This window comes from Mus musculus, chromosome 12, assembly GCF_000001635.26.
Source record: "Mus musculus strain C57BL/6J chromosome 12, GRCm38.p6 C57BL/6J".
Lineage (NCBI taxonomy): Eukaryota > Metazoa > Chordata > Mammalia > Rodentia > Muridae > Mus > Mus musculus.
In genome coordinates, this window is record NC_000078.6 from 80,862,008 (window position 1) to 80,887,323 (window position 25,316).

General features: G+C 45.6%; 1 protein-coding gene across 2 annotated transcripts in view; it reads left to right on the forward strand.

The window, feature by feature from the left end:
• Susd6 (sushi domain containing 6) overlaps positions 1-18,826 on the forward strand; it is a 90,302-nt gene extending 71,476 nt beyond the window's left edge. For both annotated transcript variants that reach the window (NM_001242419.1, NM_178682.4), the window contains 4 exons: positions 6,420-6,617; positions 8,068-8,203; positions 12,142-12,569; positions 15,089-18,826. In NM_001242419.1, coding sequence (NP_001229348.1) covers positions 6,420-6,617; positions 8,068-8,203; positions 12,142-12,569; positions 15,089-15,114 — 788 coding nt within the window. In that variant the 3' untranslated portion in view covers positions 15,115-18,826. The remainder of the gene's footprint in view (positions 1-6,419; positions 6,618-8,067; positions 8,204-12,141; positions 12,570-15,088) is intronic.
• Positions 18,827-25,316: the final 6,490 nt, after the last annotated feature.

Below are 25,316 nucleotides of genomic sequence, written 5' to 3' on the forward strand. Positions count from 1 at the left end.
AACCTGGAGTAGCAGGATGAAGGAGAATCCTCTCCTGCCTGCCCCTTCTTTTAGCAGTCATAACGGTAGGAGGGGGGAAGGACAGAGTCTAGCTGCCAGCCTGTTCTCCCCTCCTTCTTAGCTGTGAAAACAAGGAGAGATAAAAGGGTAGCAGACCATATGGAGGCCATTTGTCAGCCAAGTGTAGCCAGAGCTCTACAGCTAAAAAAGGAAATGGAAAAGGGTGCAAAGAGCAAGCAAAGAAGGAGCTCCCATAGTGCTTCATTTCTACCCATCCCCTCTAAGCATCAGGGAAGTTCTGAAACAGTCTTTTCTTTTTGTAAAGTCTTTGCCCTTCCTTCCCCATTCAAAGGTCAAAAATAAAGGGGTTTGATTTGCTCTGTGAAAGTAAGTGGGGAATGTCTTCATGCCTATTGTATGTGCAGCATGATGCAGGTGCTTTCATGAATGCTTTTACCAGTTGACTTGTCACACTCGTAGAACTAAATGCTGCTGTCGAGTAAGGCTCAAAGGAGTCAGGGCAGTTGACAGGACAGAGTAGACCCTTAGGTCAAACTTAGATTCATTTGTTCCACACTTAAGACCATGCTCTGATTCCCTTCTGGCCTGATCCTGTTAGGCAAGTAGTGTCTTTTCATGATTAGCTGGATACTGGTTTGGAGAATTAGAGATTTTCTACTAAGTATTTACTATCACTTCAAATTCATGAAGCACTGGGGACCAAACATGAGCAGAACAAATTCCTATCCTATAGTGTGGACACCGAGTGGGGAAATGGAGGAAGAGTGACCCTGTGGAAAAATAAATGCAAAACCAGTATGATAGTAGTTTCTCAAGAGAGATGAAGTTGTTACGGGAATACAGAAGAAAAATAATAAAGCTACTACTTACTAAACAGTATATAACAGACCCTGTACTGGGTACTTGTCCTATATATTGATATTAATCTTCACAGTAACTTTTTCAGGTAGATACCTTTGTGTCCCCTTGTTTTAGGAAACTGGGGAATAAATCTTCATAAGACTATGTAACAGGTAACTTTTAAAGGCAACAAACAAGCTAGGCATCTAATTCCGAGCCCACACAGGCAAACTCCTGATCTCTGGCAGTGGCTGGAGAGATGCTCAGAAGCTATAGCCTTATGATTCTGAAGTGCAGAGGTAGGAGTTTCAGCTGGGTTTGTGTGCTTTAAGGTCAGGATCCTTGGCCAAAGATAAGAACACTTTATTCTTAACGACTAAGGGGGTTTTGTGGTTCTCTCCAGGTAACAAGGATTGCCATGTTCAGTGCAATAAAAGAAAATGCATTTCCTTCTCCATCAGAGGCTACTGGTTATGAGAAGACAGGAGGCAGAGGAGTCCAGCTCTAAAACAAGGACAGTCTCCCAGAGAGACCTATCTGCCAGTTGCTGATGTCCTAGAACTGGGCTTGGGTTAGGCCTTTCTGGGGAAGATGATGTGTGCTGCAGGGAAACAGCCTAGGCCTGTGTGGTTCCTCTCTCTGCTCTCCCATCCCAGCACAGTACCACACCCTGAGAAAGACTTGAGCTATGGCAGACTGGCCCTACCCCCAGCGCGTGGGAAGTTCTTCTAAGAAAAGAGATTCTGGCTGGACAATGGCCTTCCTGTCTGCTGCTGGGAAGGTTTGTTTCCTATGAGAAGGTTGCAAATGGCATGAGACATCATCTTGATTCTCTCCCATGCAGCCTGTTTTAGACTTTTGACTACTCAAGTGGTGACTGGTAATGCAAAAGGCCAGGAGACCCATTCAGAAGCAGCCCTGGTGTCTTCTAAGTAATAATATTGCTGTCCATTGAAGGAGCTCTTTCCTGCACGGACACAAGATTGCTGTCAGCCTTTCATACTCTGAGGTCAGTTTAAAACCACATAGCTGTAGGATTTTCAAAAGTGAACCTCTCAAAAAGCTGTTGAGGCTAGCCACATACACATTTGACTTCAGACAGATTTTTCAGAGTGACTTCAGATGTATTTTAGTTTAGTGATGACATAAGTGTTTGCTTACAGTATCCAGGTTGTCCTTGTTGCTGGACTCACTGAGACACCTATGACCTGGTGAGGTTTGGAAGAGAAGCTAGGCTCTGAGACCCTCTGATATGTTGCACCACCCTTGCCTTCTGGGTAGCATTGAACCTCTAAGTATCTTAACCTCTCTTTCTTAATTTGCTCGTCTGTATCTCTATTGTGTTTGGAGAGTATATTGAGAGGGGGGAGGGGGAAATGTATATATTGGGAAACATAGGGAGTTCCACATGTAAACTGTAAACTGCTTAGAGTAGTGCTTGGCATATATCAGTAAGCATGAACTGTTAAGACTCTGCTTTTGAAGGAGAGTCTTCAAAGAAGCCTTTGACCACCACCAGATGGTTACCCACCCCCAATCTCTCTGTCTCTCCTCCCTCCCTCCCTCCCTCCCTCCCTCCCTCCCTCCCTCCCTCCTTCCCTCCCTCCCTCCCTCCCTCTCTCCCTCCCTCCCTTTATATTTGTAATGCTCTAATTCTAACTTGTTTGGGATACTTTTCACCTTCTCTTTGAACAAGGTATGGACAGGTCCACCTTGGAGAAAATCACTCAACTCAAATGAACGAGCCTCCTTGTCCTAATGTGAAATGGTTCATGTAGAAGGAACTCAGGAAAGTGGTGCATCTAGGAGCTGTGTACACTACCTACATACAAAAAAACCACGTGAACAAGTTTACTTTCTGTAATCCCCTTGTCTTTTCTCTGGCTCTGTTGTTAACAAACTGGAACTAGAAATTGAACCTTTTTATCAAGAAAGAGTTTTACAGTGAGTAAATGTCCCTCTTCTAAATAACCTTAAAGGGTCCTCTGCTAAATGGTGGGGTTTTTACCTGCCTGCCTGCCTGCCTGCCTTCCTTCTTTCTTTCTTTTTTTCTTTTTTTTTTTTTTTTGGACAAAGCCTTACTGTGTAGCCTAGACTGTTCTTGAACCCAGAATCCTCCTGATGCTAGAATTATAGGAGTGAGGTACCACACCTAGTTATGTCTCATGCTCTATCATGTAGATCTTTCTGTTTTTGGATCCACAAACCTATCTTCCAATACTTCCAAGAACTCTTCACAAAGACTGCTGACCATTAACAGTAGCCTTTACTAGCCCTATGTTATTTAGCTTTCTGTTATTGTGAAGAAAAAAAAAATAACCAAGAAAAGCAACTTTAAAAAGAGGAAAGGAGTTTATTTTGGCTACCTTTTCCGCCCAGTCACTTGAGCCCGTAGCAAAGCAGAACATCATGGTAGAACACATGATGACACAGAGCTGGCTTTACCTAGAGTTAGCCAAGTAAAGGACAGATGGGAGTAGAGTGAGGGAAGGGGAGGAAAGAGGACATACTGTGAACAGGCCAAGGAATTAGGACTGTAGGCTCTATTCAGTGTCATGCTCTGCCTTAGTGTGATCTTTATAGCCCTCCTTAAAGACATGTGGAAAGGACTCGCTCTAATTGTTTGCTGGAATTATAGCCAGGTAGGACAATTACAGTACTATTTCAGCTCCGCTCCAGTGACCACCTCTCTAGAACTGATGCTTGGGCCTGGGACCCTCTTTTTCTCCCCTCCCCTACTCTCAGTCCTTAGGAGAGTTTCTCTCTGGCCATCTTGTCAGCACCTTCATTAAACACATTTTTTTTTTAAAGATTGATATTTACTTATGTATTTATATTATTTATATGAGTGTTTTGCATCTGTATATGTGTTTTGAACCCTGCAGCTCCTGTCTTTGACAGTGTGGTCTTTTCTTTGTAGCTGTTAGCCAGAAACCTCTTTTGTTAAGTCTTTTGAAAGTATACTAGATATTTAAATATATGCCTGCCTACAAACCTCCAATCCCTTAGAGACTGGAGCCTGTATACCCCTATTTTCTATAACTTATACTTGTTTTGAAAGAGTTGGGTATCTTTGGAGGGAGCTGAGTGACCAGAGCAGAATAAGACATCTGTCTTTTCATTGTACATGTTATTTTTAGCTCTATACCACATATATACTGATATCCTATGTATTTATGGGGTTTACAAGGGAAGAAAATGTGTAGCAGAGTAGGCTTGGCTCTAGAATTCTAGCCCTTTCTCTGAGATCCTCTTCCATGTGTACTGGCCTGCTTCTGTGTGGGTCCTGCCTGCTTTCAGGAGCTGGCCAGACTGTTCAGTATTAATTATGCCAAGGAAATGAACCAGTTAGACACAGTCTATAGAGCGCCAAGAGTCAGTCAGAAGGTCTGAGGGACTTACTACTCAATGGACGGAAAATGAAAAATGAAATAGTAAAGCAACTGTTTGCTTGCCAGCTGTCTGAATGATTTGGCCACCACTTAGGGAACTACAGCAATATTTTCACTCACTTCTCTCCTGTTTAGGACTTTGAGCCAGGTGGGTGGCAGGGATGTCAGAGGTGTATCCTTTAAGGGGACAAGGACTCATACTTGCATTCATCTTCTGGTGTCATAGTTTCTGCTGGACTTTTAGATCCTTTGGCAACTTTTAAAAAATTGCTGAGCTGAAACAGTAGCTCAGCGGGGAATGTATACTACTATGTGTGAGGTCCTGGGGTTGATCTGCAGTACTGCCGAAGGATCAAATAAAGGGAAAGTGAGGGGGGCATTTGGGATAGCATTGGAAATGTAAATGAAGAAAATACCTAATAAAAGTAAATAAAAAAAATATTTATTAAAAAAAAAAGGAGCCGGGTGTGGTAGCGCATGCTTTTAATCCCAGCACTTGGGAGGCAGAGGCAGAGGCAGGCGGATTTCTGAGTTCGAGGCCAGTCTGGTCTACAAAGTAAGTTCCAGGACAGCCAGGACTATACAGAGAAACCCTGTCTCGAAAAACCAAACCAAAAAAAAAAAAAAAAAAAAAAAGGAAAGTGAATGAAATTGTCTCTGATGGCATGCTGTCTAGCCAGCATGGATAAGTCCCTAATTCAGTCCCAAACACCTGCCCAAAAACAGTTATAACCGCACTTAAATGATGAAACAAAAGAAAATGGCATATTTTCTACCTACCTCTAGGGATGTGCAACCTGAGGGCAGGATTGTTTTCCATCTGACACTTTCCCCCAGCCAGACTTGATATTAACTGCATAATAGCATCTGGGTCAGGTGGGAGGCTGCAAGGGCACAGCTACAGAATGTGGTCCATGGGATGTTCACATGGGAAGAAGCCAGGGCCTTTTCCTGCTAGTCAGACACGCCTGTGTGATTCCCAGTCACTTGGAGCTGTTAGAGGAAGTGAGAAGAGGAAATGGCCATTCTGATCCCACATAGATGGATGATGTCTCTGTGATACGAGGGACAGGCTGGCAAGGAGTCAGCAAGATGAATTTCCTTTGGAAAAAGCTTTGTTGTATCTTGTGATTATAAAAGATTTGGAAAGTTGGAGGTAATGAGTGCCTGATCATGTTGCCTTCGCCAGGCTAGACTTTAGTGACTCCTTAGTGCCCCCATTGACTAGGCAAGGGTAGCTAGACACACCACCTTGTATTGCCTGGCTTGGGATTCAGTTCTATAATCTGTCTGAAATAGAAATAGTTTTCCATCTCCTAAGAGCTGCTTGGTCCTTCCAGCTCCTGTGACACCCTTTCTAAACCAACATCCTACCACACCTGTTTGCCATCTCTTTAGTTAACCAATTTGAGGTGGTGAAAGGAAGTGATCTTGGTATACATAAATTTATAAACCGATCAGCTCATGGGATAGGGATTAGGACTCAGGGGAAGAAGAGCTGGGGTTAGAATCAAAGGGCCTGACTCTGGTCCCAGGTTGACTGCCCCCTGCCTGCCCCAATCTTGGCTAAAAGTTGCTTCACTTTTGCAGGACTTAGTATCCTCATCATTAGAGGGAAGAGATGATAACTATCTCACAGAATCCTAAAAGATGATGATGACTTTAAAACTAGATTGTCATACCTAGAGGGAAAATGTGGGATAAAGGCAAGTGACGCCTAGCAGACAAAAGAAGATGCACAGGACTTTGGAAGCCTCCCAGGAAAGCTCTCTGAGATCTTCACAGAAGCCAAACTCATCCAGGGAGTCTTTCCTGGAATTGATGTTGTAAACAGCCTAAAACTTAGCCTAGTGAGTTGCCCGTACTTTATCCCACAGTCTGACTCACTGTTAGTGGATGCTGTTAGAATCAAGTGCAAATTACAGCAGGTACAGAACTTTTCTGGAGTCTGCTGGCCATTGGTAGGGAGAGAAATACTGTGGGCAACCAGACTGACCAATTGCTGGTACATTTCCCTCACCGTCAGTGACAACTGGAATTCCACACTAGTTCAGTAGGCTTTCCCAAGGACGGGTCTATGTCCCTTTGTGATTTGGGGCCATGCTACTAAGACAAGATACCCATTTGAAAGTCTCATTGTAGTACCATCTCCCTCTGTCTTTGCAGTGTGTCCTCTGCCCCCAGAGCCAGAGAATGGTGGCTACATTTGCCACCCCCGGCCTTGTAAAGACCCCTTGACAGCAGGCAGTGTCATCGAGTACCTGTGTGCAGAAGGCTACATGTTGAAGGGTGACTACAAATACCTGACCTGCAAAAATGGCGAGTGGACGCCAGCCATGGAGGTTAGCTGTCATCTCATTGAAGGTCAGTCTGCAGATAAAAACGGGTGCTGCCTGGGTTCTGCTTTTTCCCTGGCTCCTGGGGAGTAGCACATGCTTTCTCGAGAGCTCTCTTAGGCTGTGTTAAAAGCCATTTGGCCTCTCAGCCTCTGTGGTAATTCCATGTCTTGTGGAAGTCCTTGGGTTTGCTGGCGCATGCCATGTTGCATTTACTCTGAACCATTGAGGGGCTCTGTTTCTTTATTGAGGCATCTGCTTGACTGTGTAAAACTCCTCTGAGGTCAGGATTTCTGTTTGACTAATCAGGTGCTGATACCCTTAGGCTGGGCTCTGCTAGCGCAGAGAGCAGTGAGCATAGCACGAACACATTTTCCGGTGTCTCTTCCATTTCATTTTTTCCCTTAAAGAGTCCTTTTTCCTTCCTGCCTCCTCTTGTCTTACATGACAGGAAAATGCAGGTTCCTAAAGGGAAGTGTGTGTCGCAGAGCCATCTCTGTGCTTCATTCACAGTTGGGCTTCAAGACCAGAACACGCTTAACCAGTGAGACCTCGGAGGCCGTGGGAACTGTAGGCCTAGATTTTTTAAATCTATTTTTAATAAGGGTTTTTAAATGTTTTAATGTCCCTTCTAGCCCATCGCCCACCTGAGGTAGTGGAAAGAAAGGTTAATAGAGCAAAGGAGGATATGGACCTTTTTAAAAATACTTCTTTGGAGCAAATCTAATCTTGTGTTGTCAGGAGATCAACAGTAAAGTTCACACAAATTAGTAGCAACTCAATCCATTTGCAAACACCATTTACAAATCAGCAACAGCAGGACTCATAAACATCATTTATGAACTAGCTACAGCATGCCAATCTAGAAGAAAGCACAAGTCTCTATCAGTTGGCCCAAGTCCTCTGAAATGGGAAGAAGCCACGGAAATACCACCAGAAGTTTTTTGGTGTGTTTCTCTCTATGAAGTCATGACAAATGATGACCAATAAAGAATGATCAGGTACCAATACCACCCAGAGTTGTCAGTGAAAGCCAGTGTCGACCAGCAAAGAGTGGCAAGGCCACCAAACCATAGAGCACCATCCACTGTCAAACATCACGTCTTCTTTCAACCATCTGCTCTAGCAAAATACCATAATGCCCTTTTTCTGGGCTGCCTACAGAAAGACACCACGTGTCTGCTTCAGAATATGGTGGAACTCAAGGTGGTAGAAAAATGTGGCCCTTTTGATGGTTGAAATTCACCAGCTAGCTAGTGAGTTTAGATACCAGATGGACTTCAAAGGCTAGAATGAGGAGGGGTCTTTTATTCAGGAAAAGGAAATGTTTCTAAAACACCATACATGCATAAGGCCACTTTATAAGATTTCCCTAAAAAGGCCCAGCTGTCAAATAAATGCAGGGGATAATTAACTATTTCATTTGTAGAGTTCATGTTTTGTGTTTATGATGTGCTTATGATGGCTTGTTTTCTTAGACAAAGAAACCCATGCACTTGGGGTCCCTGCGCTGTCCATAGTGGCTTCCACTGCCAGCTCTGTGGCACTCATTCTCCTCCTCGTGGTGCTGTTTGTACTGCTGCAGCCAAAGCTGAAGTCTTTCCATCATAGCAGGTGAGTTAGTCAAGCATCCCCATGATGTCAACCTGGGACCAGTTATAAGAAGCTACTAGTTTATAGCTTCTGCTAGTCTGTATCTTTGGGAAGTAGAGAGGAGGGTCCAGTTGTGTGTTAAACTCATGCATGTGACTGGCACTGCCCTTTTAGGGTGCACATTCTTTACTTTGATTCTTTTGGGAACATTACAGGCAAAGAAACTGAGACATTCAAATAATATCTCAGAATGACTGCAGAATTGAGATTTGAACCTACACATCTGTTCAATCTCAAAGACGTGGCTTTTCTGTCTCATCCCTGTCTCTGGTGTTTCCAGCAGCATCGGCACCACTCCTGAGATGCTTTGGAGCTTAGACACAGTAATAGAAAGTACAGCCCTCTGCGTGGTGCTGATACATGCTTGTGTTTGTAAGCTACCTCTTCTTGCTCCTGGCTTCTAATCCTTAGTGCACCTCAGCTTCCCTCCTATCCTCATGTATTTGGTTTGAAGTAGGATCCTGGTCTTATCATTTTTTAGAAAGCTTCTCAGATAGTTATGATGTGCAGTGAGAATCCAGGACATGATACCATTGTGAAATTAGAAGGAGTGGGTTTTCTTGTCTACATATTCTCCTTTTTCTCTTATAGTACATTGTCTGTTGTTTATCATCCCAGCCTTGGGAGATGGGGGTGGCAGATGGTGGGCCCCTGGTGGGAGTGACCCTGAGTATATCTCTGATAAGAGACTTTTTTCCTGACCTGCCTTGGCTTCTGTAGTTGCTTAACCATTATGGGTACTTCATGCCTTTGAAGAATATAGATCGTTTATATTCATTCATAGCCCTACATCAGTCATTGTCTTAGCTCTCAGGAACAGCTGTCCAGACTAAACCACATTCTGTAAAATGCTCCAGATGTGAAACTTATAGACGTAGACTACCCTGAAGTGAATTTCTATACAGGAAGGAGATTTTTCCTTTCTCCTTTTTTGTTTGGAAGGAAGGAGGAGTAACAATTTTTTTTTAAAAGATATATTTGTTAATTTTGTGAGTGCTCTATCTGCATTTACACCTACACACCAGAAGAGGGCATTAGATCCCAGTATAGATAGTTATGAGCCACTATGTGGTTGCTGGGAATTGAACTAAGGACCTCTGGAAGAATAAACGATGTTCTTAACTACTGAGCCATCTCTCCAGCCCAGTAACAATTGTTTTGAAAGTGATATTTTGAAGGGAACTATTTATTTGAAAACAGTGAGCTATTTCCATGGCAAGTCACACTATTCTAATCTGTTTTCCCATCTAGGCTAGGCAGTTTAATTTTCTCTGTAACCAGTGAATCTGTTAAAAGTAACCAGTTGAGCCGGGCGTGGTGGTGCACGCCTTTAATCCCAGCACTCGGGAGGCAGAGGCAGGTGGATTTCTGAGTTCGAGGCCAGCCTGGTCTACAAAGTGAGTTCCAGGACAGCCGGAGCTATACAGAGAAACCCTGTCTCGAAAAACCAAAAAAAAAAAAAAAGTAACCAGTTGATTCTTTTTTGCTTAAGTATAAAATTGATTGGGTTTGTCTGAGTACCAAATGCATGTTACAAGCACTACTTTAAAAAAATATACCATCCGGGCAGTGGTGGCACACACTTTCAATCCCAGCACTCAGGAGGCAGAGGCAGGTAAATCTTTGAGTTCAAGGCCAGCCTTGAAATTTCTTTCCCATCCAAAAATCTCTGGTTATTTTAGGGATGCTAATTTTCTTTATTACATATATTATTTGAGTTGGGCAATATAGATTGTGTCTGCCAAGTACAGGAAAAGAAAGTTACCCACTGAGCAGTGGTAGTATAAGCTGACATCTGACACTGTGCCTCTCAGAGTGATAGATAGATGAAAGAACACATCCTCATCTATGTAGAGCTCTTTATGAAATTTAACCTAAATTTAGTTATATATAAGAATATATAAATACACATATCTAAGTTGGTGGGTCATCCTATTAGAAAGCTGGCATGGACATTTCAAAACTGTCAGGGTCAAGGCTGGAGAGATAACTCAGCAGTTGAGAGCACTGACTACTCTTCTAGAGGTGCTGGGTTCGATTCCTAACATCCACATGATGGCTTACAGACATCTCTAACTCCAGTTCCAAGATACCTAACACCTTATTCTGGCCCCTGGGGGTGTTGCACCCATGTGGCATATAGAACAGCCATGCACAAGATATTTTTAATTTTTTAAAATGTCTGTGTATAAAATAAAACTAGTGAATATTCTAAGTAATTCTAAATTAATGGAAATGAAAGGGACAGGACAACTAGGCATAGAGTGTATGTGTCATAGTTTGGGTTACTTGCTGTGATGAAACACCATGACCAAAAGCAAGTTGGAGAAGGGTTTACACTTCCCCATCTGTCTTAGGGTTCCGTTGCTATGAAGAGACACCATGACCAAGGCAACTCTTATAAAGGACAGCATTTAATTGGGGCTAATTTACAGTTTCAGAGGTTTAGTCCATTATCATCAAGGCAGAAAGCATGCCATGCATTCAGGCAAATGTGGTGCTGGAGAAGGAGCTGAGAGCTCTGTATCTTGATTCATAAGCACCCAGGAGTGACTGGGTTCTAAGCAGCTAGGAGGAGGGTCTCAAAGCCCACCCCCACAGTGACACACTTCCTTCAACAAAGGTCATATTTAATAAGGCCATACCTCCTAATGTGCCACTCTCTGAGTCAAGTATATTCAAACCATAACATCCATAGTTCATCACTGAAGGAGGTCCGGAGAGGATTTCAAACAGGGCAGGAACCTGGAAACAGGAGCTGATGCAGATGGAAGATTGCTGCTTAATGGCTAGCTTAACCTACTTTCTTATAAGTAAAACCCAGCACCATCAGCCTAGGGATGACCCCACACACAACGGGCTAGACCTTCCCTCATCAATCACTAATTACCCGCTTCCTAACTACCCAGTCTATGGAGGCATTTTTTTCAAGTGGGGATCCCTTTTCTCCTATGCCTCTAGCCTGTGTTAAGTTGACATAAAATTAGTCAGCATTGTTTGTTTGATTCTGGATAAAAACAACAGAGCCACAGTGGATAAGTTTGCAGACAGTTTGGGAAGTCTGTATTAACACACCATTGTTAAGTTTCTGGAATACAGTGTTATAGCTGCATGGGAAAAGAAGTCCTGAGGCTAATACAAATTATGGGATGGATGTGCAGTATCTAGGCTACAGTTTTGACCTCAGCAGGAGTATATACACCAGTGTCACCGCTAGACTATGCAGGGGGCTTTATGTAGACTTGGCCACATGTTCTTTCCTGCATTTGTGTTAAAATTCTTTTTTAAAGGACAGATTCTTCTTATGTAGACCAGATTGTCCCAAAACTCCTATATCTGCCTCCCAAGTGCTGGGATTAAAAGCATGTGTCACAAGGCCCAGCAGCGTGTTCTGTTTTACTTATGTATATGGGTGTTTTGCCTACATGTATGTCTGTGCATGATATATGTGCCTGTACGTACTGAGACTAGAAGAGCATATGGGATTCTTTAGAATTGGAGTTACAGGTGGTTGAGCACTGCTGTGTGGATACTGGGAATCAAACCGCGAGTCCTTTAGAAGAGCAGCCAGCACTCTCAACCACCGCTTTCCATCCCTTCCAACCCCAAGAACACAGTCTTTTGAAGTATGTAAAACTGGAATCAATCCCAAGTCCACTCCTGACCAGCTTTGTGACAGTTGAGCAGTTCCTTAACTCCTCTGAGCCAAGCCTGTGTTTTTGGTGAAACCCTAGGTGGAAGGGTTCAGGTGAGGGTCCAGTGTACTTAGTGTTTAAAGTACCTTGTACTTACTGGCATATAATAAGTGCTGGGAAATGATGAGTTTTGTTGATACAACATCATTTATTCAACTCTGTGTTACTCAGGTTCTTCTTTTGTTCTTTTCTTTTCTGATCCAGGCGTGAACAGGGGGTTTCTGGGGATCAAGTCTCCATTATGGTGGATGGTGTCCAGGTTGCACTACCTTCATATGAGGAAGCTGTGTATGGAAGTTCTGGTCACTGCATGCCACCAGCTGATCCCAGAGTACAGATTGTTCTGTCGGAAGGGTCTGCACCTAGTGGGAGGAACATGCCAAGGGAACAGCAGCTGCAAGGCCAGGAGGCCTGCTCTTCTGCAGGTGGAGAGGACGAGGCCCCGGGCCATTCTGGGCTGTGTGAAGCCTGGGGTTCCCAGGGCTCAGAGACTGTGATGGTGCATCAGGCAACCACATCTTCCTGGGTGGCCGGCTCAGGGAGCAGCCGGCCGACACACAAAGACACTGCAGATTCAGAAAACAGTGACATACAAAGCCTTTTATCCCTCACATCAGAGGAGTACACAGATGGTAAGTGGTCTTTGCTAAATACAAATTACTAGCTGTTAGAATCCTTACTGGGAGTGAGGAAGCTCTGTGGGCCACTCTAACAATTTGGTGTATTTTCAGGAAGTGAGAGCTAATAGAGTGTTAGCCTACAAAGTAGGACTTGGTCCTCAGAATGCCAGGTAGAGCTTTGGGCTCTTTTCATTGTTATCTGTGACTTCTGATGGCTGTCAGACTATTCATAGCCATAGGCTCTGCTAAACCAACTGGATGGGGTTCAGGGTATAGGACTGTTAAAAAGTTTTATGTTCATGAAAGGCAGAAAATAAGAGCCTGGTGTGGTGGCGCACGCCTTTAATCCCAGCACTTGGGAGGCAGAGACGGAGATTTCTGAGTTCGAGGCCAGCCTGGTCTACAGAGTGAGTTCCAGGACAGCCAGGGCTACACAGAGAAACCCTGTCTCAAAAACAAAAAACAAAAACAAAACAAAAAAAAAACAAAAGAAAGAAAGGCAGAAAATAGGAGACCTTGGTGGTACTGCAGAGAAAACAGTAGTCTGCTTATCTTATAGAGAAGACAGCTGCTTCATTCTACACAGAAGTATACTGCTGGTTTCCTTGTGTTGTCCATTGCAGTCAAGCTGGCAGTTAAGTGAGTGGTAGAAATTTATGACTGTCCCCATTTTACAGATGGAAAATATGGGACCTAGTTTCACTTGTCTTTTCTCCACTGGTAATTGACAGGTGAGATTTAAAACTAAATGACTGTGGCTCTAAACCAGCATTCTTAACCTTACAGTGCCATATTGACTCCTAGATAACTAGTTCCTTTTGTGTCAAAGTGACCATGGAGTACAGTGGTTACTTATTGGCAGTCTTCCTTTGCCAGAGCATGGAGAGTGTAACTATAATTTGAAGCAGTCACTTTAAAGAATATCTGTAGGTGAAATCCCAGTGTAGTTCCTGATTCAGACAAAACCTAGAAGCTTCATGTTGACTGTAACACTCTGCCTTCATAATGCCTTTCTGAAGGAGCCCAGAGGATGGAGGCCATGTCTAACACTTTGAAATGTGTCTGTCAGTAGCTTGCCGCCTTTTCTCTTTCTTGGAGAGAGATGACAAGGATGCTGTAAGTAACTGACCCAGTTTGGATGCGGCATTCAGTTACCTCTGGACCGTTAGGCATGTATTTTATGAAATCTGGCTAAGGGCACATAGGTTCCCAGCTCTTTCTTGATGGCTACTTATTTGTTTAGTAAACAAGTTTTTGGTTTGGGAGCTGTTGTTGTAGTTGTTGATGATGTTGATGTTTTCAGAGTCAGGGCTCCTGCATAGCCCAGGCTGGCTCAGAGACTACTATCCTGTTACCCTAGCCACAAGTGGCTGATTGCAGGTGTTACTGTGTAACCTTGGCTATCTGAAACTCACTGTGTAAATGAGAACTGGTCTCAAAACTCCCAGAGATTGCTCTGCTTCTGCCTCTAATTAAAAGTATTCTGCTGGAATTAAAAGTATGTTCCATTACACCTGGTCTGAGCAAAACTTTTTGAAAGCCATATCTTGTGTTTGGTGCTGGATGAGGTTTCAGATCTGATGCAAATAGGAAGTACTCTCTCTGTTGCAAGGAGTATCAGTAGGAAAGTCAGTGAGGCCTGCACTAGAGAAATAATGGAATCAATAATTGTGGTGCTAGCCAGATATGGTGCCTCAGGCCTGCAGTCAGCATTTCAGAGGTTAAGACAAGGACCACAGTCAAGGGTAGTTTGGACTGCACAGACCCCGGCTCTCAAATACAGAAATAAGGCCAGCAAGATGACTCAGCAGAGAGAGGCGCTTGCTACCAAGCCTGATGATCTGAATTTGGTCCCCAGTCCCCACATGGTAGAATGGGAGAGCTGACTCCCAGAAGTTGTTCTCTGACCTGCAGGTATAGATGCACGTCATCAAGTAGTTCCTGTAGTGTGTGGATGTACACATGTTAAAAGGAATGATAAATATATAATGAAGTTTTTAAAAGTACAATAATGAAAAGAAATTGAACTCATGCCATGATGAGGACACCAGTGTTGTTAAGACAGATTCCAGATCTTAAAGCATGGGTCTAGCACTTCTCCCCTCTGGTGACATGAGAAGACCAAAACCCACTGGTTTGGTCCAAAATGATTTGTCCAGGTTCACACAGATGACAGGTAGCTTTTTTAAAAAGGTAGAACTTAAAGAGAACTTTGAAACTTCTTAGAGCAAGGTTAGAAAAGAATCAAAAGTTACTAGACCAGCAGAGAACAGAATCAGGGTTATGTTGGTGGGACCAGAAGGTGTTTGGATACCAGGCTTAGCATTGGGATTTTATCGTACAGGCAGTGGGAGAATAGAAGCAGAAAGGCCAGAAATAGAAAGCAGGAAAATTTGACTAGCTTAGACATGTACAGCAGAACGTTTTATTTCTTTAAATGAGCGCTGTTTGGGACTCTCTAGGGTGGAGTTGGAAGAGATACTGAGAGACACCCTTAGGTAACTGCTGTACTTCCCTCCCTGTCTCTACAGATATCCCACTATTGAAAGAAGCATGAGGGCTGCCGCTGGCCTCTGTCCTCTCTGCCCGTCCTCTCTCTTCCTGTGGGTTTGAGTACCATGTCCTCTCTAGCTGCCCCACCTGGATGCCTGAACTGCCACCTGTGTATCTCTGTGTACCTGAGAGCCTGCAGGCCACCTCGATGGATACTCAAGAAAGATTCTCACCATCTGCCCACTGGACAGCTGGAGGACCTGGCCCTTTGCCTGGCCCAGCCTTCCCATCTGTCTGTCAGGGATGTGTCTGAATGCGCTGGATTGAACCTCCCCTTCCCCTCAGCCTCTGGGTCCCTTCCAGCCAGCTCTTGGTGGCAGCCCCGCAGCCATGAGGGCCTGAGCACTGCTGTGTTTACTTGTGCCTTCCCCACCCTGTCCAGGTTCCCTGTTGTGCAGGTGGGTTGCTATCCACAGGCCTTAGTGGCTACTGCCACCTGTACCCGGGGGCCAGGCCTGAGGCTGCAGAAACAGATTGAAGAGTAGTAAGGCACTCAAAGCAGGAATAGCTCATGCTGGGTCCAGAATGTGGGTCCCTGAGCTTGCCCTGTGTGTTGACACTGATGGCGGCATCTTCCTTAACTGAGGACAGAGGTTTGGGAAGTCATGCCAAAGCCACCCAGCACTCGCTGACCAGCTCTCGTGCAGGTTCCTGGCTCTTTTGAGAGTTTCTAAGAAGCACCCAGAAGACCTGTGGGAAGGAGGAAAGGTGTCAGATAATGATTGTCTTCCTAATACTCAAGTTCTCACTTCCTGCTTCCAGCACTGGCTGCCTTGGCCTTGGTTTCTGTTCCTGGATAAGGGGAAGTTGCATGCTGTTTCCTGGACTTTGTCCTAGGTAGCTCTGGCTTCCTTGCAGCCCACAGAATCCTGAGATTTGCTGAGATGCCAACAAAAGCTCATCTGGCTTTTGGCAGTCTGGGCAAGTTGCCCCTTTTTAGGTTTGTGGTGATGGAGGGGAGGCTGATAGGTACAGACCAAGTCCCCGGTGGCTGCAGGCAGCTCCGGCAGGTCCTGAGGATCCTCCTCACCACGGTCATGTGCCTTAGTAACTGTGCCCAGGAAGTGGCCTGCTGTGCCACTGCTCCCACTCTGTTCTCTCCTCCCTGCCTTTCCACACGTCATCGTTGAAAAGCCACTCCTTATTTTCCCTGCCAGCTGATAGAGATGGTGGGCACCCAGAAACCTGAGATACAGGTCCTGGGAGTGGGAACGTACTAGCCTAGAAGAAATGCTCCAGCCATTTCCAGCCTCCTATTGCCCTGTACTGAATGCTGACAAGTCTGGGTAACTGAGCCCCACCAGGCTTCTACCATCTTGAGAAGACAGATGTGGTATCAAGGAATGTGTGTGTTTTTTTTTTTTCTTCTCATCTTTCTTCCTTTCTTCCTTTTCTTCCTCTTCTTCTTCTTCTTCTTTCTCCTCCTCAAGCCTTGGGGCTGGGAAACTCTTCAGAGCCAGTCCTGGACTGAACCTGTGATGAGCCTCTCTGGGGTGGTAAAAATAATAAAAGCCCAGTATATTTATAGTTCCTGACACAACAGGGTTAGCTCCAGGCATCTGTGGCCTCAAAAATAGGGGAATAACTTCTCCTAGCCAACTGCCTCCATTCACAATGCACTTTAGTCCCTGTCATGCCTGGCTTCCTGACACCCTCATCTCCTCTCAGGGTAAGGGCAGTGTCTGCTGTCCCTGCTGGCCACTCCCACACTAACCCAGGAGGCCAGTCCAGTGTGCCCAGTGTCCAGACAAGTATGGTTGGCTGAGGAATGAGCTGGAAAAGGTGCTTAGACTAGACGACTAGAACACCCCTAGCAGGTGCTGCCATAGGCTTACCTGGGGGTGGGTTCCAAGGCCCCAAGCCACCTCACCATGGCGCTTCTTCAGCTTCAGTGGTGTCCACCCCCCTCAAGGGAGAACTGGGCAAGGAACACGAGTCTTCTGAATGGGCCTGCCTCTTTTGCTTACTGCTCTTCTAAAATCTGAGTTCTGTTTTAGTTCTGTGTCGTTACCCTGGGCTTTTGCCCCTTACAGATTGCACTTCTTTGGCTTATTATTTAGCCTTGTAGGTGCCTGGCTTTGGCCTTGGGAAAAAGAACCTCCTGGTGCCTCGTTTTCTCTCAGCATTCATTAGCCTGCTGTGGGGAAATCACAGGCCCAGGCTTGCCTAACTGAAGGATAAAGGGCACCCGTGTTCCCCATCCTCTTGTCACAGGCTTTTAGAAGGTCTGTTCTTGAGGTCTCACACCTGTTGCTGGCATCTGTGGCTTCTTCCTGCATTGTTTTCTTCTACAGCAATTTCTTAACCATTAGCCATGTGCTGTGGTTTCTGGGGCATCTGGGCTTTGTCCATTACAGACGGACTGGGGACTTAATTGCCTTGAAGTGGAGCCTGCTAGAAACAGGGTCAGTGGCAGGTGGCAGGCGGATGGGCAGGAAGAAGCTTCGAGCAAGTGGGAAGAAACTAAGCAGCCTACTTTACTGGGCTCACCTCCAGGGACATCCTGAGACTTGTCCAAAAGAGGCAGTCAGCACCAAAGGACTTTTACACAGGGTTTTTTGGTTTGGGAGATGTTTTTGCTTTTTCATACTTACACTGACTCAATGCAGGTTTTATATCCTGGTGACTTGCTGTCACATTCTATCAGTTTTCAAGGGCCAGAATGATGAAATAAATAAATAGAAAATTCCGTCCTTCCATGCCTTAGTTTAACAGGTGAGCTCTACCTGCCCAGTTCTGTGTTTTGTGTGAGAACTGTGAAATGGGCGGAGTCCTGACCACTTTGTGGGTTCGTTTGGTTTTATAAGGCATTTCAATGTACATTCTTCAAGCACTCCATTTGCAAAGAGAACTTAAAGTCATACTGTCTTCCCCATTCATCCTGCCCTCCTTGCACCCCCAGCTTTACAGTTCTGTAAAGAAGCCAGGCTACAAGACAGACAAAGGTATATTTTTCCTGCTTTGAGAGTGGCCAAGTTGGGATAGATGGCAGTTGGCCTTTTTCCTCCCAGTCCTATCAGAGCTCTTGAGTCACTTGGCTTCCTGCATAACAATATCTCCTCTGTTCTGAGGAACATTCTAGCATAGAAAATGGAATATGCTGCAAACATTTCTAGATCCTTCCTCCCTTCCCCCTCCTTAAAGAACAAAGAAGGGACACACAGCATGCCTACCACACAGCTTCATTCCAGGTATGCTTGCGCCTGACAGTACAGCTAGAGCCTTCTCTGTGGGGCCTGCTGGGTCTCCTGCAGCCTTAGAGAATATTTTACTTGGCATTTTACTAGGCAGTTGAAAACCTAGTAGAGTTTGAACAAAGCGCACCCCACCCCACCCGTCCTTCACCCAGCAGCAGAGCTCACCATGAGGGTGCAGAGTAGAGCACTTGGATTGCCAAGTAGGGAGAGGAAGTAGTTGAGGGTTGCATGGCTGTATCCACACTGGCCTGGCTTCTTAAGGCTGTGCACCACTATGGGATCCTTTGCAGAATGGTACTCATAAAATGGTTTAAACAACACATGCTTAATTGACTGTGCAGGATGTCAATCAATCTGGGTTTGCTTTATTTTATTTTATATATATATTTTTTGGTATCCTGTACATTGCAGTGGGTATGAAGATAGTATTTTAATATTTGTACAAAGTTTAATTTAATTTTAATTGTTCTATGTATATAACTGCATTTCTAAATAATAATAAAAATTCTTATGAAGGCAGATGTGAGATGTAGTCCTTCCCAAAAATAGTTTTTCAGAACTCTAGATGATTGAAGAGAGTAGGTGTTGGGGTTAAGGCTATATGTGCTAGCTTGGCATGTGTGAGACCCTAGGTTCAGTCTCCAGCACCACAGAAGGAAGAGGAGGAGAGAGGCGGCTCAGTTGGTAGAGTGTTTGCAAGCGTGAGGACCTGAGTTCGTATCCCCAGAACTCACACAAATCGCTGGGTGTGGTGGTATGTTCCTGAAATGAGGACAGACTCAGGAATTTGCTGGCCAGCCAGCCTCCATAATTAGCTCCAGGTTCATAGTCCTTATTCAGGAAAAGATAAAGTTGGACAGCAATAGAGTGCCATCCTTTGGCCTCTGCTTGTGTATCCACACACATACACTGTACACACACAAAGAGTGGAAGCAGGCAAGAGCTCATGACTAGAGGATGCTCTAGGTCTGAAGAGGCTGCTTGGCAGGTATGGAGACGGGACAGATTCAGAAAGTGCTCATTAAGAACATAGAACCGACAGTTGGGTGATTGATTGGATCAGGGGCCATCTTGGGGGTGCACAGATCATTGAGGGCAGTGCAGAGGGAGGGTGACCTGGGAGAAGGACTACCAACTATCACCAGTAGAAAACCATTGTCTCTTGATCAACTGCTTTCCTCTCGGGGTGCCAAACACTTGAGCATCTGATCCTAATATGGTTGGGCTAATGTAGAATGTCAGTTGGGCCAGGAGGGGAGACAATTAACAAGTGCATCATGATTGATATAATCTGGAACCTAGAAGAAGATGGGATGGGGCATTCCAAGCCTTCAGATGAAACACAGCTAGGTGTGTGAAGGACCGGTACCATGAGCCTAGACAGGCTGAGCATGGTGCAGTCTGTGTCTGGGCACAAAGGACAGCGCGTGTGTATGGTACATGCAGTATAGAAAGTTGCATACTAGGCAGTGGAAAAAGGAAAAAGGAGAGAGAAAGAACTTGCTCCTGAATTTGAGGAGACAGTGACTTGGACCACAAGGAGGTAATATGGAGAATGGGGAGTCTCCACAGCCCACTAGGGATGTTTGCACACCCTATGGGCATGGACATCACCTTGGCAGGTCTCAGTTAATGCCATAGCATTAACTAAAATTGAAGGGGTTAGGGGATGGACTCTGACTGCATCTAAAGGATGGATGTAGGGATATAAGACCCTAGTGAGCTGGGTGGATGACAATAGGATCTCTAGGAAGATGGCTGTTGGGATAGAAGTTGGTAAATTCAGTCAGTACTTTTAACACAGAGCTGTTAGGTGACTGGATGCAGGGGGAAACACATCTCAGGGGTACACAGATCACTGCCAGCAGTACAGAGGAAAGCTAGACAGAACTGTAGGAAGACCAGGAGTGTGTTGTATGCCTTTAATGTCACCCTTCAGAAGCAGAAGCAAGATTGGGGGTTCAAGGCCAGCCATGACTACAGTGAGACCCTGCCATTAAAAGGGGGGAGAGGTATGTAGGTCAATGGAACAGCACTTCCCTGGCATCATCAAAGGCCTCAGAAGTTTGAACCCTAGCACCACAAGGAAAGATGTATTTAAGGAAGAAGGCAGTGAGGACTGAATTAAAAACAATTGGGAGTGGTGGTGCACACAGATCTCTGACCTACATAGCAAATTCCAGGCCAGCCGGGGATGCATAGTGAAATACTAATGACAAGCGGGGCAGTTGTGGCGCACACCTTTAATCCTAACACTTGGGAGGCCAAGGCAGAGGCAGGTGGATTTCTGGGTTTGAGGCCACCCTGGTCTACAGAGTGAGTTCCAGGACAGCCAGGGCTACACAGAGAAACCCTGTCTCGGAAAGAAAAAAAAAATACTAATGATGGTAGATAAGTAGATAGACTGATTGATTAAGTGATAATGGAGAACAGATCACAAGACAAAGAAGACAGGAACTTAGGTGTGGTGGAGATGTGTTTGAAAGAGTCAAACTCAAAATACAGCAACAGAGTTTCTATGGAGTGCATTCTGGGCTCAGTCTGCACTTCCCTAGTCCCTAGCAACTTACTGGACTGAGGCAGGGGTAGGAGTAGTGGCATGATGGTGAACGTGAGCTTTATAAATAAAGAAATGGGCTTAAGAGTGTAAATGCTGGGGTAGTGGGATCATAGGTTCAAGGCTAGGTTGGGCTGTATAGCAAGAGACTGTCTAAAACAACAAAACCCCAAATCAGGGTGATTGGTCTAGGAAGCACAGAATCTTAGGTTCTGTCCCCAGTACTACAATAATGGTTAATAGCAATCAAAAAGTGCGTTATTATAAAGTCACACTGCTATGAAATGGTAGAAACTAGAATTCAAATCTGTCTTCCAGCCTTCATTCTTAATATATGCCCCAGGGAGCTCTGCCTATAACCCCAAGTTACCTCAGGATGCAAGAACAGAAAACCATTCAAACTAGCTCTACCAAGAGAGCTTGAAGGTTGTTTCCCCAGCCCCCTGGAACTTAGTGTCCAAGGGAAGACAAAGCACAGATGGTACAGTGGCCATTTGCTTCTCAGTTCTGCAGTTGAAGATACAGAGCTGTCCTGCTAATGTGTCTTCTGGCCACCTGGTAGCAGAGCAGGAATGGAGCTGAGTGCTAGAGTATGTTTCTGTCCCACACCCTCAGTAAGTCTGCATTTCTGCTTGGTTTTTTTTTTTTTTTTTTTTTTTGGTTTTTTGGTTTTTCGAGACAGGGTTTCTCTGTGAAGCCCTGGCTGTCCTGGAACTCACTCTGTTTGAGGCTAGCCTGCCTCTGCCTCCCCAGTGCTGGGATTAAAGGCATGTGCCACCGCGCCAGGCTAACTTTTTTTTAATTGAGAAAAAAACTTGGATACAATGTATTTTTATCATGTCCACCCTACTCCTCCCAGATCCTAGTTTCTCTACCCACCCAACTTTAAGTTCTCTCTTGCTCGCTCTCTTTCCCTCCTTCTCCCTCCCCCTCCCCCTCCCTCCCCTTTCCTCCCTCTTTCTCCCTCGATCCATTTCCCATGTGTCCTGGGCCAGCCAGCCTCTTCCTCTCTCCTCTACCCCCTTCCCCAGATCCTCTTCCCTTCCTGCCAAAAAAAATCGTCCTTCCACTAGGCCTGTCATATGACTGATTCCTCTGAGGGAATCACCTTGCCCTGCTCTCTGAGGTGCTCCCTCCTCCCGCATGACACCACTGCCGTTTATCAAACACAACACTTAAGATCTTTCTGCCTCCTCTAATGCATAGATCCCTGAGTGGGAGAGGGCGGTGCTGGGGGGAGCAGTGATGCCGTCATCCCACTTAGGATTGAGTGCTCCAAAGGTTTTCACTTTATCAAAGTGGCTTTGGGAAGGGCTTGGCTTTGCCCCAGCAGTCAATATGGTTCCTGGTCCTAGGAGAGCCAAGTGAGCTGGGAGCCATCCTGCAGCCCCTGTTCTCTTTGTTCCCAAAAACCTTGGACATAGAATAAGCAGCCAAAGGGGAATATGAACAGCCCACCCCACTGTGGAGTTGGTGGCCTGCCTTCTCAACTAGCCCAGAGAAGAAAAACATAATCGCCAGGTCCCACCCATGCAGTGAAGAAGTGAATCCCACCAGGGACTGCTGTGTTTTATAAAAAGAAAAGGAAAAAAAAAAAAAAAACAGGAATATGTTGGGTGGAGGTAAGGTATGGTGTGGGAGAAGGGGGTGCCTCTGTGGACCCATGCTGAGGCATCCCTTCCCCCTGAGGGACCAGCCACATGATGGTATAGTATAGAATAGTTTATTCAGGGCATGGGGAGGGAAGGAGAGAGAGAGAGAGAGAGAGAGAGAGAGAGAGAGAGAGAGAGAAGCAGCCCCTTTTATAGTGAGTCAGGCGTACCTGGCTGTTGCCAGGTAATTGTGGGGCAGAGCCTAGACAAAATGCCAACAGGGACATTGGCCTGTGAGAAAGCCACTTTTACAAGGCACAGGCCATTTACCCATTTCATAAGTGAAAAAAAAAAAAAAAAGAAAAGAAAAGAAAAGAAAAGAAAAGAAAAGAAAAGAAAAAAGTAACTCAGGCGGATCCAAGTGCAGCCCAAGGCCACCTTAAGTAGCCAGTCTCCCACTGAGCTAGGATTTGAATCCAGGCTCCTGGATTGAGCCCCATGGGGACTACTAGTCACCTCTACATCCCACTGCTTTGGTCATTACTTTCTGGGAATACCTCCCCCAGCACCTGGCCCTAGTCTAAGTATTATCCTGGCCAAAATTTCCTCCCAAGAGTTCCCGAGGCCATCCCATGTAAAGCTGAGCCCCCGGTCTCCCTCCCACCCCCCCCCCCATCCCTGGTGTGGCTTTGCCCGAGCAGTTGGCACAATGAGCCACCCTGCAACTCCTGTCTGCCCCTGGCCCAGAGGAATTGTGTCTTGCAGCTTTTCTTCAGGAAATAGTGCTGGGGCATTTCCAGGGTTTTCCCTTTCATTGTTAAATGAGATACTATTTGACTGTGAGCTTGTTTTGGGATGGTACACATTCCTGAGCTGGGCTTGGTTCTCCTGCAAGTTGTTTGCGAACATTATAAAACCACAAGAAAGTCCCATCCCATGCCCTGGAGGGGAACAGCTGCCTGGTTTTCTGGACTTCCCCTGACACCCCTGTGTCCTGGGAAAAGGAAATTTCGCAACTTGGATGTGGCCCCAGCAGTCTGCGGGGGCAGCTTAGACTTTATAAGTCTGAGATAGCGGTTGGGTCTAGGCTTCTCAACTTAGTCCTGCAAGGCAGAAGGTCTGGCAAGTGTGGACATCTCCCCAGAGGAACTTCCCTTGGGGAATAACAGTGTGACCTCCAGTGAAGACAGCTTGTTTGTAGATGAAGCCTGCCAGCTGAGCTCAACATCTGGAGAGTCGGGGGAAGGGGAGGGGGCATGTGAAACAAGTTCTTTGGTTCAGCACAAACACATCAGGCATATGCTGCCTCATTTCGGGGTGGGGATGGGGGTGGGGCACTGGTTTCCTGAAGCCCTTGAGTGGCTGTTCTCAGAGACTAGGTGGGACTTTACGCCACCGCCACTCTAGCGGATGGCCGCTTCCTACCTCTGCTCCAGTCATTTCAGAGCTCATTCCGTTTTGAATGTGTTCAGTAAACTATTATCTGGCATCACACAAAGTCTGATACTAGCTTCTCAGAAGGCAGTGGTGAGTGAGACTCAGTTTACCCCTCAAAGCATGTGTACAGTGGGGAAGAGGGCTTTACAAAGAAGACCACGGTAAGGATGGAAAGCTGTAAAGACCAATTGGCAGAGTGGCTGCGGAGTGAAGAGGTGGGTCGGTGCTGTGGGGGAGGAGCATAGTGTCCCCCATGAAAGAAGATGCCTCTTGCTTTGTGTCTTAGAGAATAAATTATGGTTTAATACTTTTCACGGAGAAGTGAGCAAGGGGCTATTGAGCAAAATGGGAAGAGGAGGGTCTTTCAGGTTATAGACATCCACAGGAATAAGAAGTGAGTAAATAAGTAGCAAATTCTAAAGTGAGGAACATAAAAAAATTATTGTTCCTCCTCCTTTTCTCTCTCTCTTTCTCTCTCTTTCTCTCTCTTTCTCTCTCTTTCTCTCTCTCTCTCTCTCTCTCTCTCTCTCTCTCTCTCTCTCTCTCTCTCTTCCTCCTCCTCCTCCTCTTCCCCCTCTTCCCCCTCCTCCCCCTCCTCCCTCCTCTTTGGAGATTTAAAAAAATAAGGTCTGATATGAGGCAAATCAAACCTATGATAATCTTTAAATCAGCTCAGATTAAGAGTACCTTTCTCAGCCGGGCGTGGTGGCGCACTCCTTTAATCCCAGCACTTGAGAGGCAGAGGCAGGCGGATTTCTGAGTTCGAGGCCAGCCTGGTCTACAAAGTGAGTTCCAGGACAGCCAGGGCTATAAAGAGAAACCCTGTCTCGAAAAACAAACAAACAAACAAAAAGAGTACCTTTCTCTTCAAGGATAGACTTCAATATTCCCTCCTGGCTGTCCTAGAACTCTGTAGACCAGACTGACCTTGAACTCTTTTTTTTTTTTTTTTTTTTTTTTTTTTTTTGGTTTTTGGAGACAGGGTTTCTCTGTGTGACCCTGGCTGTTCTGGAACTCACTTTATAAACTAGGCTGACCTCGAACTCAGAAATCTGCCTGCCTCTGCCTCCCAAGTGCTGGGATTAAAGGTGTGCACCCACTACTGCCGGATTTGGCCTTGAACTCTTAAGTCCTCCTACCTCTGCCTCCCAAGTGCTAGTAAAGACATGCACCACTTCTGCCTGGAGACTTCATTGATTTTCAACCAAAGACACAGCAACAGGATACCCACAGACAAGTGCAGAGCCTTCCCTCCTGAAGTCTGTGGCTTACTAACAGCTGAGCAGAACTTCCTAGGGACCAACTGGCTTCTCTCTCTGCAGATGGAGGCATTTGAGGTGTCCAGTACAGGCCCTGCTTTCTCTTTGGCTGGGACAACACAGGGTGCATGCACTGCCTGAGAGTGACTTCCTGTCAGCAACAA